Source organism: Diceros bicornis, chromosome 30 (assembly GCF_020826845.1).
Source record: "Diceros bicornis minor isolate mBicDic1 chromosome 30, mDicBic1.mat.cur, whole genome shotgun sequence".
Taxonomy (NCBI): domain Eukaryota; kingdom Metazoa; phylum Chordata; class Mammalia; order Perissodactyla; family Rhinocerotidae; genus Diceros; species Diceros bicornis.
Window position 1 is genome coordinate 3,045,074 of NC_080769.1, and position 18,223 is coordinate 3,063,296.

At 47.2% G+C, this 18,223-nt stretch overlaps 1 protein-coding gene across 1 annotated transcript in view; it reads left to right on the forward strand.

Annotated features, from left to right (window-relative positions):
- Positions 1–2,718: 2,718 nt before the first annotated feature.
- The window catches only part of LOC131394268 (adhesion G protein-coupled receptor E2-like), a 38,078-nt gene continuing 22,573 nt past the window's right edge, over positions 2,719–18,223 (forward strand). The window contains exons 1-12 of the mRNA XM_058525487.1: positions 2,719–2,799; positions 5,605–5,658; positions 5,955–6,074; positions 8,249–8,404; positions 11,785–11,931; positions 12,019–12,062; positions 12,190–12,267; positions 12,688–12,865; positions 15,958–16,065; positions 16,253–16,473; positions 16,658–16,837; positions 17,907–18,104. Coding sequence (XP_058381470.1) covers positions 2,769–2,799; positions 5,605–5,658; positions 5,955–6,074; positions 8,249–8,404; positions 11,785–11,931; positions 12,019–12,062; positions 12,190–12,267; positions 12,688–12,865; positions 15,958–16,065; positions 16,253–16,473; positions 16,658–16,837; positions 17,907–18,104 — 1,515 coding nt within the window. The 5' untranslated portion in view covers positions 2,719–2,768. The remainder of the gene's footprint in view (positions 2,800–5,604; positions 5,659–5,954; positions 6,075–8,248; positions 8,405–11,784; positions 11,932–12,018; positions 12,063–12,189; positions 12,268–12,687; positions 12,866–15,957; positions 16,066–16,252; positions 16,474–16,657; positions 16,838–17,906; positions 18,105–18,223) is intronic.

The following is an 18,223-nucleotide window of genomic DNA, read 5'->3' on the forward strand; positions in this document are numbered from 1 at the left end:
ATGTGAATTCCGAGGGTTTCTTTTTCGTCACATACCCCAGGCTTGGAACTTAAGAGGTTGCAGCCCTGAAATACCAACAGGTGCAGATAAAAAATGTGTCCCCAGAAAATCCTGCTCTCCCTAGCCAAAGACCAAGAAAGGGGCAGTCTAGCAAAACAGGAGCCACTTCAGCAGTAACTGCCCCACTGCATCCAATCACCACAGAAAGAACTGTGGCCCCACCCTCACCCTCAACAGCAAAGATCAAGTGGGAAGCCCTGACTCCCACCCTTGCCCAGCTGTAATGAAGCACTCCTCCCACCCCATGGGGTTGCAGCAGAGAAGGAGCTGGGACTTGCAACACGCCCGTTGGTAAAATCCCCTCTCTGTGGTGTCAGTGGAGGCCATGTGGGGAGGCATCTCCACATCCCCAAGTCGGGTGGTGTAAGCAGAGGCCTGGTTGTGAGTGAGAACACCCACCCCACCCAGCAGCAACCAGGTTGCCCTTCCCCACTGGGGAGTCAGTGGAGTCCAAGTGGGAAACCTGGATTCCACCCTCATTTGCAACACAAAGATGACAGCCATTTCCCCACTGGCATGATGTCAGGGGAGTCAGCCAAAACAGAAGCTTTTAATAAAATCCAGTTTTGAAAGATAATACCTTAAATATCTAGGATACAGTCAAAAATCATTGTCATCCCAAGAACCAGTAAAATCTCAATTTCAGATGACACAAATGTTAGAATTATCTGACAGGTATTTTAAAGCACCCATCATAAAAAATGTTCCAATGCTCAATTATGAACAAACTTTTCTGAATAAATAGACAGTCTCAGCAAAGAAATAGAAAACTCTGACAAATACATGTGATATAAAGAAGACCTAAATGGAAATTTTAAATATGAAAAGTCCAATAACTGAAATGAGAAATCTACCAAATGGGCTCACTAGCAGAATGGAGACAAAAGAGGGGAAAAAGCAAGTGAACTTGAAGATGGAACAATAGAAATTATTCAATTTGAACATAGAAAACAGAATACAAAAAATAAAATGAACACAGTCTCAGGGACTTGTGGGACTATAACACAAATCTAATATTTGTGTCATTGAATTCCAGAGGGAGTTAAAAAGAATGTGGATCTGAAAAGTTATTCAGAGAAAAAGTGGCTAAAAATTTCCCCAGTTTGCCAAAAGACAAAAACCAATAGATTCAAGAATCTACTCCAAACCAGATAAACTCAAATCCATGCCAAGGTACATCACAATCAAACTTTTGAAAACTAAAGACATAGAAAAAAACTTGGAAAGCAGTGAGAGATAAGATAAGAGAAAAACAATTTGAATTACAGCTAATTTGTCATCAGAAACCATGGTGCTAATGCAAAGTAGCACATTTTTCAAATGTTGAAAGAAAAGAGTTGTCAGCCTAGAATTCTATATGCAGAAAAGATATCCTTCAGGAATTAAGGGGAAATCAAAACTTTTTTTGATAAAATTTACTTTTTCCCAAATATTAAATAAACATGATACTATGCACTGAATTGTGTCACCCTAAAATATATGTTGAAGCCCTGACCCCCATGGGTGTATGGAGATAGGGGCTTTTAGGAGTGATTAAAGTTAGATGAGGTCATAGGGTGGGGCCCTAATCCCATAGGACCGATGTCCTTAAAGAAGAGGAAGGGACACCAGAGCTCTCTCTCTTCTCTTCCACACGCAGAGGAGAGGCCATGTGAGGACACAGTGAGAAGGCAGCCATGTGGAAGCCAGGAGGAGACCTCACCAGAAACCAACCCTGCCGTCACCTAGATCTTAGACATCCAGCCTCCAGAACTGTGAGCGAATAAATTTCTGTTGTTTAAGCCACCCAGTCTATGCTATTTTGTTATGGCAGCCTAGCCAACTATTACACATGGACACATAGAAAACAAAGAAAATATTAAAAATGCAAAGAAAATCACCAGAATACCACCACACAGACTACTGGAAAATTGGGGGTATGTATTTCTCTTCTTTTAAAACATGTCAGCAATATTCTCCTTTATCAGTATATGTGAATCTAAGACTCTTTTGATATTGCTGAAGAATAAAAACACCTTAGTTTTAGACCTGCCAAGGTTTAGGGAAGTTTGAGTAACATGAAGAAGATCTTTGTGGTGATGAAATATTACATATCATGATTGCAGTGACAGTTACAGGAATCCACACATGTGATAAAATGACACCGAACTACACACACATTGCCCCGGTGTCAGTTTCTTGGTTTGGATATTGGACTATCATTACATGAAAATGTAACCTTTGCAGGAAACTGAGTGAAGGGTACACATGAACTCTTCGTCTCATTTTTGCACCTTCCTGCAAATCTATATTTATTTCAAAATAAAAACTTAAAAACAAAGAAGTCTGATAGTAGATAATAAATAGATTAGTCTTTTCACTCTGATCTAAGGTCCTTCTAGGGGCAAAAAGACCAGTAGAATGATTCTTCACATTTGGGAGGTCTTGTAAACACAGTATCATGCTTCCTATATCAGAAAGGTATAAAAACCAGGCTCAAGGAGGCTTTCAGTGCAAATACTAGTGATGCTGTGAAAATATTTAAAAGCAGAACTGTGAGTTTCAAAGAAGTTAATCGTTGGGCAGCTTAGGAGGAAGAAAGCATTCAGATAAGTAGTTTCCTAAGTCAGCCCATGAAGACAGAAGTCGTACTAAAATAGGAAGTCGTTTTCACTTGCACGGACCAAGATCAGACATCCTCCGTGACTGGGCTTGCTGGACTCTGCACCATGATGAAGAGATTTCTAAGGTTGCTGCCAGGTAGGAAGAATTATAGAGAGAAGACTAAAGCTATCTGGGAACGGTCTGTCCAGTTTGAGAATGTTCTCTATTCTGTGTTTGATTTCTGTCTTGTTTTTCCACTATCTCTGTAAGGAAGAGCAGGGAAGAAAAATTAGGAAGGATATTAGCTCAATTATATTCAGTTTTCAAAGGAGAAATTCGGTGAAACATATTCCTAGGGCAAATATGGGGACTTGGAGATTTCTCATTCTGGCACCTGAATTAGTTCAGCTTTTCCAGAGAAACCAACAGGATGTATCTTTACATCTATATCTATCTATCTATCTATCTGTCTATCTATCTATCTATCTACCTATCTACCTACATACCTATTTATCTAGATTTATTTTAGGAAATTGGTGTATGAGATTGTGGAGATTGGAGAGTCCAAAATCTGCAGGGCAGGCCAGCAGGATGGAAACCCAGGGAAGACTTATTGTTGCATCTCAAGTCTGAAGCCGGTCTGGAAGCAGAATTCCCTATTCCTTGGAGGTGGTCTACCTTTTTTCTCTTAAGACCTTCAACTGATTGGATGAGGCCCATCCAGATTAAGAAGGGTAATCTGCCAACTCAAAGTCTCCCGATTTAAATGTTAAACTCATCTAGAAAATACCTTCACAGCAATATGTAGACTGGTGTCTTATCAAATATCTGGGTACCATGGCCAAATCAAATGTGCACATAGAATTAACCATCACACTGCCTATGTTATTTTTTCATAAGAGTAGATAACCAACCTCTAAGAAACTTAATATTTGAAGAAAAACATAGTCCTTTAGTCTTTCAGTTTTGTATGAGTAATGGAATTATTTGAAGGACAATAACAGTGAATCAGTAAAAACCAGTATTAGTGAGGTGAGCTTAATTCTGATTAGTCTGTATTTCCTTCAATGCTTGGGATAGTACATGTCACCTAGTATGTTAGGCGTCCCTTATATGTTGTCCTCATTGGTTGTAATTTGTTTCTTGGGTTTTATGAAAATAGCCACATTTCTTATCATCTGCTGTGTGGAATATGATTTTTTTAAGCTGGGCATATTTCAGAGGGTCCATTGTACCAAATACTGTGGGAATTTGAAAGCAGTGGAGAGCAAAGTTAGTTTCTTCTGGATATTTACATTATTACGTGTCTATGTAGAATGTGATCAGTAGACTAAATGAACTTATTCATACACATGGGACATTGGGACTTATCTGATCCTGCTCTGGTGCCACACTTTAGAAAACAGAGGCATGGTTGGTGGGGCACCTGAGGCACGGAAGGCCTGCACAACTTTCCCAAGGGGCAGCTTCAGGCTGGTTTGGACTCAGGTGGTCTGGACCCGGAGCCTGGCCCTCTGCAGCACTGCACAGAGTCATAGGAGAAAAGGACATTTCGTGGGCAAGGAGGGAAGAGTAGGGGTCTAGGACTCTGACCCCTGAGAGGACCAAGGTGAGCATGTGATTCTGCCTGACCCTGGAGTCTGACCTAGACACGGTGGGTCTTAGGTACCAGGAAGGTCATAGAGGAGCCCGAGAGAAACTCTGCTCTTCATTTTCTTCCTTTTCTCTTTCTTTCCCTTTAGCTGACGTACATTGTCTGTTTACTCTGTATCGGACTCTGTGATAACCCTTTGTTAGTCTTCACTAATCTACAATCAGAATAAAGCTCCTCCTATTATGCTACCGTTTCCCCATTTTGCAATGGAGAAAGTGTGGTTCACACAATGGGTGGTGTTCCCAAAGCCACACAGCCACCACGTGGAGGTCTGGGATGCAGACTTGAACATGTCCATCTCCAAATTCATCCTCCACCAGTGTCCTCTGTCACCTTACACAGAGTTGAACTGGGCAGCACAGCCTTAAGAGGAATTCACTTTTGTCTTCCTTCAAGGCACACAGATCTGAATGGATTTTCAGAAAATTTTTGGCTCACATGATTGGGATGACAGACTCTAACAGGTGTTATTAGAGGTATTGTCCGTAGGGTAGATTTTATTCCTTAGCACTTGCAGTTGTTTTCATACCACAAAGCTTGTTGCTGTCAGTCACTCACTTCTCAGGACTGGACTGGGAGACAAAGGGGGAAGGCTGTGCCCTCAGTGCACTACAGGAGGCCAGGAGCTCAGCTGGGGGAAGCACAGAAGCCATGGGCGCTGAACCTGGAGAGTCCACTCACCAGGAGAGGGTGGCTGCACCTGCAGGCTCCTTTGTTCTCACTCGTCACCTGTCATCAGCTCCCCCTCTCTTGATTCCAGGGCTCCACGCCCTGCTGAAATCACTGTGAGCTAGGGCTCACACTTCAGGCTGTCTGATTCCAAACCCACACTCTTCTTGTGTGCCCTGAATCATGTACTCTAAACAGGGGGGTGATCCTGGAAGAGAAATTATTGAAGCAGATTTCTGCCATCGCCAGAGAACAAAGAACCTGGGTCTGGGCAAAGGCACTCCAATCTGAGGACATTCTCCTTCAAGATTTTCCCCCTTCATTGGGAGAAGTTGCAGTTCCTAAGCTGTGTCCCTGTCATCAGCAGTCTGTGTATATTCTGTCCCCTCACCTGTAGCACCTCAGGCTCCACGAGGGCTGTGGCTGTCAGTGACTGATTCCTCGGGAGGTCCTGGAGATGGAGGGGCGAGGCTGAGTCCTCTATTCTGAGTCGAGTACAGGAGCCTCGGGGAGGCTGCTGGAAAGCCATAGGCTGCAGGTCCAGAGCCACCTCCACAGGAGGCAATGGCTATCGGACAGGGGTTGAAGTTAGAGCTTGACTCTCTTCTCTTTGTCTTCTCTTGGTCGTCTTGTCCCAGGATTCTCACTGCTGCTGCTTTTGTCATTGGGACCTACAGCCCAGCACTCTAGAGGTGAGTTTGCCCAGCATCCCCATTAGTGACGTAAGCTGGGATCCCATGCTGGGGTCTGGGTTCCTTCACCAACAAGGTGGGGAAAGGAGGCTTATTCTGCACGTGAGGCTCAGAGATGGTCCTCTGTGGACAGGAGAAGGTGTTTTTCCCTCCCTAAATGTCCAGAGTCTTCTGAGCTCTTCTGCTTCCAGTGGGAGTCATCCGTCTCTGCCCTCCTCTCATCCACTCATGGACCCCCAGTTGGCATCTGGCTTCCTCCATTTCTTGGACCTTCTAACGCTGTCTTTGTCCCACAGCCTGTGCTCGCTGGTGCCCTCGGAACTCCATATGTGTCAGTGGCACCGCCTGTCTCTGCCATCCAGGATTCATTTCTTTGTCTGGGGAGATCATCACCAACCCCGCGGAGACCTGCGATGGTACAGGAGCTTGGGGGTTGCACAGGGGCATACTGAGATTTGGGGGAGGTGTGGGGCATCCAGATCCTTCAGCACTGAGAGCAGCACAGAAGCACTTTGTCAAAGATGAGAGAGGAGACAGGGCAGGGGAGGGTTGAGGGAAGTGAGCATCGGGTTTCATGATCAGTAGTGGAGTGTTGAGAGCTTACACAGTGGAGCTGGCCTACGTGGATTCAAAGCCTAGCTCTGCCACTGGCTGGCTCTCTGACCTTTAGGAAATTATTTCTCCTCTCTGTGCCTCAGTTTGCTTGTCTGTATATTAGGGATAATCATTGAACTTTCTCCACATGTATGGTTGAAATTTAATATTTAGACTAGTACAGAGCAAATTATCAACAAAGGTGAGCTATCATCGTTGTTGTTGCTGTTATTATTATTGTTATTATTGTTCTCATAGCACAAAGAAAGGGGAGGAATAATGGCAGAAACAGGAGGAAGGAAGCACCCAGGGCCTGGAAGCTCAGGCTCTCCTACCAGAGGGAGCTCACCAGGAACTCCTGTCCGGCTCACGATCATGGTCTCCCACCGCGTCCTCACAGCAGACCCGTGAGGCAAGCAGAGCCAGGACTGTGGTTTAAAGATCAAATTTGGGCTCAAAGAGATTGAGTGGCTTGTCCAAAGTCCCACAACTACTGTGGTAGAATCCAGATCCAGGTTTAAAATGAAGGAGTTTTTATTCTTCAACAATACAGGATCACAAAAGGAAATTATACAACCTCAAAATGGTTAAGATGGTAAATTTTATGTAATGTGCATTTTACTACAATTTTAAAAAATGAGAAAAAAGGAAATTATACTACTCTTACCTAGAAACATTCTTCATTTACTTGAACTAGTCTTAGATGCATATTTACTGATAATAAAGGAAAATATTCCTAATATGTTAGAAAATATAAGTAAAAAATACCCCTAAAATTTCTAGTAGTCCGTATAGTAGACTCATGGGTGATTTTCTTTGTTCTCGTTTTGTTTCCTAAGCATCCATGTGTTAATCAATATTGGAGGGAAAGTAATTTCCTCAGGGAAAAAAAATGTTATTGTTTCACCTTCCCAGCCCACCCATGACCCTGGAGGTGTTCCTAAAGATCCTTTGTGCATTGGCACGTGTGTGTCTCACGGAGATTTGTAGGCTGGGTGACCGTGGAGAGATCCTGCTGCTAACGTCACTGGATCCCAGCTCCTTTCTGGGAACACACTTGTAGGACTGAGAATTTCCCATCCTCATATCTCGCTGCCTACGCACCTCATTCTGAACGGTCCTCCACTCGACTCCACCCATCCCGTTAGCCTTGAGAACAGATGTCCAGCCATTGCAGCCATCACAGAACTGGAGGGAAGCCCATTGCCCAGGTGGGGGCTGAACAGGAATCCCTCAGAGTGTGTCCCTCCTGCTCCTGTCCTGTCCTGGTGCTGACACCCACAGCCTGGGTCGGGGGCCTTAGAAGGGAAATCTGCAGGCACAGAGAAGAGAACTCTGATCTGGGGGAGACCAGTTGCCTGTCTTGACTCGTCGTGATGCTGAGAGTCCTTTCAGGCTCTAAAGTCTTTGGTCCCCTGATTGGAATGTACAGGAACCAAACATTTTGTCTCTGCATTTTGATTCATGTTTGAGTCCATGGTTCTTATTAAGCTGATGCTGTTTTTAGGAACAGTGTACAAGACCCTGAGCTGCTCAAAGGGGACCTGGGTCATGGGCATCTTTCTTCTCGTGTTTAGAGAACAAGGAGAGAAGAGATGCCACAAAACACTCCCAATGACTCAGCTGTAGCCATTTTGTGCTGTTTCCTCATTTCATATCTGACTCAGGCTCTGATAAGGGGGGACTTCCCTCAGAGGTGGAGAGAGCAAGACTCCCCCAGATGCATCCTGGGACATCTTGACAAGGCCTGACCCTGGGAGCTGGGGGAGTGCCTGACGAGGAGTGTGGGGTGTACTTGGGCCACTGTGAGTAAAGGGGGCTGGAAGCCAGCAGTGGGCAGGCTCCTGACCTCCTGGCTTCTCCTCAGTTGTGAATGAGGCCACCTGGGCATGAGTTCTGTCCTATTGCCATGACTGGGTCTGGCTGGAGGCCAGGGTCTCTGCCCTGATGGAACTCACACCTTTTGGAGGTGACCCTTTGTCCTGTTGTGTTCTAGACATCAATGAGTGTGAAGCCCCCTTGGCAGTGTCCTGTGGGAAATTCGCAGACTGCCAGAACACGGAAGGGAGCTACTACTGCACATGCAGCCCAGGATATGAGCTTGTTTCTGGAGGAAGAACGTTCAGGAACGAGAATGAGAACACATGTCAAGGTAAGAACAATGTTGTGTCTTCCATCTCCTTGTCCATGAAGTTTGGGGTCATTTGCCCCCACTTTCTCCAGGTATCAGAGGGCAGTCTTGGCACCTACGTGGTCACCCACCCCCTCTGAACCACAAGGCTCAGAACCCTCCATAGATGGTCGCTTCTGGAAGTTCTACATATACTGTGCCCACCTGGCATCTTATCTTTGTAAAGAAAAAGAGGGAGATGGCATCAAGATGCATCTTGTTCTCACAGCGTGTTCTGTTCCAGTGCAATATCCATCCTCTTCATCAGTCACTGCCAGAAGGGGACCTTCCCCCACTCTAGCCCACATGGACTAGGTCACCTCAGGAGCCCTCTCAGACCCCCCTCAGGCCATGACAGACCCAGAAACTCTGTCCAGAGCCATGGGGGTGGGGAAATTCAAGGGTGGGCTCACCCTCCCTGGCTGCCCCTGGCCCTGACCAACAACCCCACTTGGCAAAGACACCTCATGGCCCTGGACCTGACCTGACTTCTTGGATGCTCAGCCTCCATTTAATTCTTCTAGCAGGGTTCCCCCTGGCCCTACCCAATAATCTCAGTCCGTGGCCTGTGGGCACCTCAGATGGCTGAGACCCAGGAGGATATTGTGTCAAGGGTTGACAAGGTGACATGGACCCCAGGCACACTAACTCAGAGTGTTGGCTGAAGGGAATAGGCTCCCGACTGGACCAAAGGAAAAGAGAAAGCATCATCAGGGACCATTGCCCCAAGCCTGACCCTCTACCAAGGGGGTCAACCCAGACCCCGTATTGACTTGGAACCCCTGGGGACAGAAGATGGAGGCTGAGCTCCACCCACGGGGCCCACAGGTCTGCGTCACTGATGTGAGGCCAAGGGCTGAGAAAATGAAACATCTGCCACCCCTCGCCCATCAGCACCTGCTCCCCTCTCCGGCCACCACAGTCCTCACCCACCATCGGCCTTGCTCAGATGTAATTCTCTCCACTTCCTGCCAGTTCAGAGGTCGTCTTCATGGGGATAAGAAAAAGGCACCTTCACCACCCCAAGGCCACCTGGCTGGACCTCAGCCTCCACTGTCCACCCAGCCTGGCGCCTGCTGTCTGGGTGGCCCTGGCTGTCCAGCGTCATCTTCATTTTTTGTGCCCCTCTCCGAAAGCCTCCTTCTTGAGAGGCCGTTCATGGGTGGGTCTTGGTTCGCCTCTATGGAGGTGGATTCTTGGAGTTAGTGTGGATGCGAGAGCACTGTCCTGTCAGAACAACTGAGATTCCAAGGAGAACTCAGTGGGCGAGCAGCCACCCTGGGAAATGAGGACAAAGGCCGTCCCTGTGAGCCAAGCTGGTCCTGCTCGGGGAATGCAGCATTTCCCCTGCTCTCAGGCCCCAGGAAGGCCCATCCTGGCCATTGTCCAAATGCTCAGACTGGGACACAGGTGGCCATGATGTCCCCACTCCAGCTGGGAGCTGCCTAGGGATGCTGAGGGATTTGGAGCTGGGAGATGGAGAAGAATCAGGCCATTTCCAGCCACATCTGGACAACAGAGCGTCTAGGCTACCACATGCACCCACAGGCCTCCATGTGAATAAGAAAAGGCACCCACTCACCAGGGAAGAGACAGTGGCACCTTCCAGATGCTTCTCTGCTAGGAAACATGCCAGACTCTCAGCCCCGAAGGCTGCCCGCAGCTGCAGGTGTCTATGATCCTCTCTTCCCCTTGCAGACGTGGATGAATGTCAACAGAAACCCAGAATCTGTAAAGGCCGCAGAGTCTGCATCAACACCCAGGGCAGCTACACCTGCAGGTGCCCGCCCAGGGTGGAGCTCAACCTGATGCACCCGAAGCTGTGCACAGCCTAGACTGTAGCTGGGGAAGGAGCTGAGGCAGGTCCTGCAGCCTGAGGAGGAGGGAGAGGATCCTCAGGTTCCTGGAAAAACAAGGGCCTGCAGAGACCCTGCCCAGGGCTCCACCTCCCTGAAAGGTCCCACCACAGAGCAAAGAGGTGTCAGGACCTCTGGGCCTGGGGATCCCTTGTGGTGGCCCTCCCCTTGTGAGTACCCCCCAGACCTCACCCCTTTCCCATCTGTCACATGGGAGCAGAGGGAGGTGTCACTTCTGGCTCTGAGAAGGAGAACCTTGGTCCAGGGCTCAGGAGAAAGTGAATAAGAGCCTTGATCAGGAAGTTCAGCTCTCCTGACTTGGTTTCCATTTCTGCCTCAGGCATAGCCTGAAAAATGGGAGCATTGTCCCTGCTGATCCCATCTTAAGGGAAGCTACCAGAGAAAGCTTTGTCAGGAGCGTTGTGTCCTCAGCGCAGGTAGTGAAGAGACGGGGGACCTGGGCAGGGCAGGGCTGACCCTCTGGGCTCTGCTCTAACAAAGGCAGGGGTGTGGCTCTGGGTGGCAGTGATGCCACAGCCCACCCCCTGTGTCAACAGGTGCATAGCCATCTTGTCGCAGCCTCCCTGGTTAGAGGCCCGTCACAGGTCCCCACAGTCCACCCTGCACCGTGTGTGAGGGACTTGGTGTATCTGGGCTCACACTTGCACACACAGTTGTGCCCCATCCACCTCACAGGTGCACATAAGCTCTGAGCTTATGGAGTCTTTACAGTGGAAAATGCCGTCACACAGTTGTGTCCTGACAGGCTAGATGCTGGAAGGTGGGGCATGGGGGTGTCTTCAGTGTGAATTGCTGAGTAACTTGAGAAAAGGGGCAGTGAGAGGTGGGGTAGTGAGAGGAGGGCAGAGCTGACCCTCCGGCTTTATTCTCAGACATGAATGAATGTACCTTGGGGCACAATCTGTGCCACAATTCCACCCACTGCCTCAACGTCGTGGGGGGCTAAGCGTGCCGCTGCCGCCCTGGCTGAAAGCCGGTTCCTGGGTCCCCGGATGGCCCCAACAACACTGTCTGTGAAGGTCCTGAGCTCAGACGCTGCCCTCCTGGAGACCCACACTCAGAGCATCTGATCACAGATCAGTGGCACCCACACAAACCTAGCAGGCTGAGCAGGGGGTGCCCTGCTGTGCCAGGTGTTCAGCCTTTGGAGACTAGATGTGAACAGATCTGGGGGTCCTGAGGAAGGAGGTGGGGTACCAAGGGGAAGGCTCCCAGGGCCCCCAGGCAGCATTAATCACTGACTGGGGTGAAGGTGTCCCACTGTTTCACAACCTGTACGTGTGTCCCGGCTCACCTGCCACTGCATCACCTCTGCACCTCCCATAACCTCAGGTCCCCCCACTCAGGGGTATGCCCTCACCAGGTGGCATCACCTCCCACCAAGGGGGCGAGGGGACACAAACACGGAGAAAGGGGTGGGGCGTGGAGAGGAGAGGGGCCTGATCCAGGCTGTGACCTGGCCTGACCCCATCTTCGTGTCCCCAGATGAGGACGAGTGCAGCTCCGGGCGGCATCAGTGTCACAGCTCCACTGTCTGCGTCAACACTGTGGACTCCTACAGGTGCCGCTGCCGCCCAGGGTGGATACTGATTCCTGGGTCCCCCGATGGCCCCAACAACACCGTCTGCGAAGGTACCTGTCCTGACCTGACCCCAGACTCCACCCCCAGCACACACAGACACGCTCACACCTAATGACTCACTGTTCCGTCCCCTACAGAGATCTTCCCCCCGTGGACTCCACCTCTTGGAATCATGACCCAGGTGAGTGGCCCTAGCAGGGACCAGGGGACAGGAATCCCTCTGTGCAGCCCACCCCATCTGCCTCTTTTCCCCAAGTTCCCTGCCCACCCTCAAGTTCCCCTGACCCTCTCATCTCCTCTCTCGCCAGCGTCTCTCCCAGTTCTTTGAAAGAGTTGAGGATCTGCGCAGAGACTTCAAGTCAGCCTTGGCCCAGGTCACCATCCAGGTGAGGGCAGGACCCAGAGGAGGCAGTGGGGAGGCAACCATAGAGGCTGGGGGAAGCTGTGGTCTGGGAGGAGGAGGATCCCAAAACCAGGGCGCCCTGCTCAGAGGCCCTGCCTCTCCCGGGGGGTGGGATGAGCTGACAGCAGGTATTTGTACTCACTGTTAGACACCCACATGCACCTGCTGACACCTTCCCTCTTGCTGCTCTGGACTTTTGGTTTGTGTCATGGTTGGCATTCATGGACAGGGTTGACCTCTGAGTAGCTGGATTCCAGGGGCAAGGACCCTGGGAATCCCATCCAGTACCACCTTTATCCAAAAATAGATAGTCTCTGGAGTCTGTTCTCGGTGCTAAGTGGGCAGGGTTGTCATGCAGACCCTCTGGCTCTTGGCCCATTGGTTCTGTGTCTCCATCCCCCAGAACCTCATGCAGGAGGTGGATGTTCTGCTGGAGACCCCAGGGGACCTGGAGACCCTGCCCCGCTCTGAGCAGCACTGTGTGGCCTCTAACCTTCTCTTTGGCCTGGAGGATGTCCTGAGAGGGCTGAGCAAGGCCCTGCCCACTGGGTCATTGACCTTCAATTCATCTGCAGGCACAGGTAATTACCTGGGTCTGCCCAGGCTCCTGCTCTGCCCGTCCTCCACCTCACTCCTCCCCAACTTCACTGGAGCGGAGTGATCATGCTTGTATCTCAGTGTTACTCTCATTAACAAATTAAATAGGAGGTTAAAAAGAAATGAAGAAAAACTGTAAATAATAGGCATTTTCATCATAACATTAATTAACAGCAGAAAAATAATTATAGTGAAGAATTTAAGATAAAATAGGAACGGCTTCAAAAGAAAATGGATTACTAAATTAGGAAGAATGTAAATTTAATATTATTTGATATTAAGTATGCTTTGTTTAATGAGGTAAAATTCACATAACATAAAATTCACCGTGTTAACCGAAGTGTACAAGTCAGTGGCATTTAGTACATTCACAGAGTTGTGCAGCCATCACCTCTATTTCTGAAATATCTTCATCACCCAGAAGTAAGCACTGCACCCACTAGGCAGTCACTCTGCATTCCTCCCCTCCCCTAGCCCCTGGGATCCATGAATCTGCTTTCTGTCTCCATGGATTTGCATATCCTGGACGTGTCACGCACATAGAATCATACAACGTGTGACCTTATAGTCCAGCTTCTGTCACCTAGCACAATGTTTTCAAGGTTCATCCATGCTGTAGCATGTATCAGTATCTCTTTCCTTTTTATGGTTGAATAATATTCTACTGTAAAGATACACCACTCTGTTTATCCATTCACCCATTGATGGAAATTTGGTTGTTGCTACCTTTTGACTATTGTGAGTAGGTTACTATGAATATTGGTTTACCAGTTTTTGTTCTAATATCTGCTTTCAATTCTTTGCATACGTACACAGAGTGGAATTGCTGAGTGATAGCAATCCTATGTTCTATGTTGCTCATTCTATGTTCAACTTTCTGAGGCACCACCAAACTGTTTTTCCAAAATGGCTGTACTATTTTCCATTACCACCAGCAACGTATCAGAGTTCCAATCTCCTCATCCTCAGAGACACTTGTTATTTACTTCCCTTTTGTTTTTTTTATTGTAGCCTTTCTAGTGTCTGTGAGGTGATACCTCATTATGGTTTTGATTTGTATTTCCCTAATGACAAATGATATTTAACATCTTCTCATGCAATTGTTGATTATTTGTGTCTATTTTTTGGAGAAATGTCTACTCAAGTCCTTTGCCTATTTTTTTTTAAATTTTTTGTTTATTGCAGTAACATTGGTTTATAACATTGTATATCATATGATCCAGCTATTCCACTGCTGGGTATTTATCCAAAGAACTTCTAAACACAAGTGCATAAAGATACATGCACCCCTGTGTTCATTGCAGCGTTATTCACAATAGCCTTTGCCTGTTTTTTACTTTGGTTGTTGACATTTGGTTGTTGAGCTGTAAGAGTTCTATATATATTCTGATAATATACCCTATGAGATATGTGATTTGCAAATGTGTTCTCGCACTCCACAGATGGTCTTTTCATTTTCTTCATGGTCTTTTCACTTCAATAAACAGATATTTCAATTTTGATGAAGTCCATTTTATTTATTTTCTCTTTTGTTTCCTGTGCATTTGGTGCCCTATCTAAGAATCCATTTCCAAATCCAAGATCATGAAAATTTACCTCTATATTTTCTCCTAATTGTTCTAGATTTAGCTCCTAAATTTAGATCTCTGATCCATTTTGAGTCAATTTTTGTGTCTTATGTGAGGTAGGGGCCAACATCTTTCTTCTGCTTGTGGATATCCCGATGTCCCAGCACCATTTGTTGAAGAGAATATTCCTTCTCCATTGACAGGTCTTGGCATTCCTTGCTGAAAATCAATTGACCATAGATACATGGGTTTATTTCTGGATGCTCAATTCTATTTTGTGGGTCTATATGCCTAGTCTCATGCCGGTATCATAGTGTTCTGATTACTATAGGTTGGTATTAAGTTTGAAATCAGATGGTGCAAGTACTCCAACTTTTTCGTTTTCAAGATTGTTTTGCATATTTGAGCCTCTTGCACTGCCATATGAATTTTAGGTTGAGCTTTTCCATTTCTAAAAAAAAATAATAAAATGTTGTTGGATGTTGATGGCATTGCATTGAATCTGTAGGTTATTTTGGGGAGTATTGCCATAGTAACCATATTAAGTCTGCCAATTCATGAACAAAGGATGTATTTCCATTTATTTAGGGTTTTTAATTTCTTTCAACAATCTTTTGTAGTCTTCTGTGTGCAAATCTTGAGACTCCATAGATAAATTTACTCCTAATATTTAGCTGAAGATTTTTTCATCTATGTTCATAAGAGATAGGTCTACAGTTTTGTTTTCTTGTGATGTCTTTCTCTGCTTTTGTTTTCAGGGTAAGTGTGGCCTCATAGAATTATATAGGTAGTGTTCCTTCCTCTTCTATTTTAAGGAGGAGTTTAGAAAGGATTCATGTTAATTCTTCCTTAAATGGTTGGTAGAATTCACCAGAGAAGCCATCAGGTCTGATCTTTTCACTTTGGTGAGTTTCTGATTACTGATTCGATCCCTTTATAGGGCTGTTCAGACTATTTATTTCTTCTGCAGCCAGTTTTGTAGTTTACATGTCTCCAGGATTTGTCCATTTCATCAAGATTATCTAATTTGTTGTTGAAAATTTACCCAAGGTTTCCATTATAATCCCTTGTAAATTCAGATGATAAACATATATATATACCATTATTATTTCTACCAAATATTATACACGACATTATAATATATATATTATAATGGTTTTGTTTGGTACAAAAAATAATAGTATTACACATAATTTTGGTGTATGTATATGCGTGAGTGTGTGTGTGTATATATATATATATATATATATATATATATATATATATATATACACACGAAATAATGGTACTGTATCAACCACTGCAGCACAATTACTAATCTAACTCCCACAACTCATAGAACTGTCCCTGGAAGTATATATATAAAATAGAACTATCATTTCATACACAAAATGATAATATTACACATACTATTGTAACTATGTATATATATAAAGTCATCCTATTAAAGCACCACTACAGTCACAATTACTAACCTAACTCAATTGTGTAACTCCCACAATTCATAGAACTGTCCATGGAGGTGCTGGAGCAAGGAGACAGGAATGTCATCTTGAGTCAGAATCAGGCAAAGATGCTGCTGAACTGGGATATGGTGCAGGAATCTGGTGACTCAGGTAACAGCTGAGATGGGGAGAAGGTCACTGAGGCTTCACAGTGGGACAAGTGCCCAGGGATGTGACAGATAGAGAATTAAATGCTAAAGGGAAGTGTGGTGTGTGGTGGGGCCACGAGGAAAGAGTCCATCTGAAGAAGGGGTCTTGTTGGGGATGCCAAGATGACACACTTCACCTGGTCCTGCAGGCCCTTCTGTGGTGGGCCTTGTCTCCACTCCAGGGATGGGTAAGTTGCTGGCTGAGGCCCCCCTGGTCCTGGAGCCTGAGAAGCGAGCAGTTGTACATGAGACGCATAAGGACTTGCGGCAGGTAGTCTCCCCGGTTCTGCTCTCAGATGTTTTCACCTCCTTTATGAACAACAATGACACCCAGAACCTCAGCTTCCAAGTCACCTTCATCTTTAACCACGTGAGTCCAGGTGGGATGGGGGTGTGGGTGTGGAAGAGGCCTGAGTCCTGGGCACAGCCTCAGGGTTCAGAGAGGCTCCCCTATGGGTGCATCATCTCCCCAGGAAAGCCCTGCATGAGCCAGGTTAGGTCATCATTTGTGAGCACCAGAACCACCAGCTCACACCTTCACACTGTTCCTACAGTCAGTGACCTCTGGGCCAAGGCAGAGGGTGTTCTGTGTCTTCTGGGAGCGTGGCCAGAATGGAAGTGGTCATTGGGCCACCACAGGCTGCAGGGTGGTGGACACCAGAGACACCAGCACCACCTGCCACTGCACCCACCTCAGCAGCTTCGCCGTCCTCATGGCCCACTACGACGTGCAGGTGAGGGCCCTGAGAGGGCTGCATTCAGTGTGCATCGCACTGTAACAAATTCCCACAACATAGCAGTTCAATCAAACCACAAATGTATTATCTCCCAGTTTCTGCAGGTCAGCAGTCCTGCGTGGTATAGCTGGGTTGTCAGCTCAGGATCTTACAAGGCTGAAATCATTGTGTCAGCCAGGGACACAATCTCGTCTGAGGCTTGGGGTCCTCCTCTAAGCCCCCTGGTTGCTGGCAGAATTCAGTTCCTTGTAGCTGTAGGACTCAGGGCCCACTCTCTTGCCACCTGGCAGCAGGGGACCATGCTCAGCATCTATGGGCTACCTGTATTCCTTCTCACATGGCCCTCTTCTAGGCTCTTTCACAAGGTATCAGTGTTCCTTTGTGGAGGCCAGAATCAGAAGTTTCCTCACATCAAAACTCTCCAACTTTGAATCTTTTTCTCCTGGAGGAGCCCAGATCTTTCAAGGCCTCACCAGATCAGATCAGTCCCATCCAGGATAAATTTCTTCTCTTAAAGTCATTTGATATAGGACCTGAACACCAGCTGTAAAATCCTTGCACAGTAGCACCCAGAATTTCCTTTGATTGAAAACCTGGAAAATGGTATGTGTGCACCCAGGGGCAGGGATATGGTTGTCAAATTAGAATTATGCCTACCACAGGGGTCTTTAGTACAGCAGTGCTCAGGGGCTGCAGAAAGGAAGATTTGGTGATGGTAGAGGTCTGAGGGGATCGTGGGAGCCAGTGAGCGCAGGTGGGTCAGGAGCCTTGTTGGCCACCTACCCTGGCCAGGTGAGATGCTGACTTCCTCTGGATCACAAAACCAAACACTCCATCAGGTGGCCTCTAAACAAAAATAGGCCCTTCTGAGTCCAGGGCTTGGTGCAGGGTCTGAGTTAATAAGTTCAGAATCACAGTATTCTAACACTCTGAACCTCTGGGTACTTAGCCATAAACATCACAAATTTACCTGGCTCCTCCACTCCTAATTTTGCTGTGCTTAAAAATCAAAATGGTGGAAGCAATGTCAGGAAGGCGTGACTGTGATCTCTTTGCCGGGTCCCAGGAGGAGGACCCTGTGCTGGCTGTGATCACCTACATAGGGCTGAGCCTCTCTCTGCTGTGCCTCCTCCTGGCGGCCCTCACCTTCCTGCTGTGCAGAGCCATCCAGAACACCAGCACCTCGCTCCACCTGCAGCTCTCCCTCTGCCTCCTCCTGGCCCACCTCCTCTTCCTCACGGCCATCGACCGAACCAAGATCAAGGTACTGACCCTGTCCCAGTGGACCCTCTGCCCTGCCCCAGGGGTGCTGAGTCCACGGAGCCACGCTGAACTGGACACTGTAATAAATGATCTTGTGTCTCGGGGAAGGTGAGGGGTGAG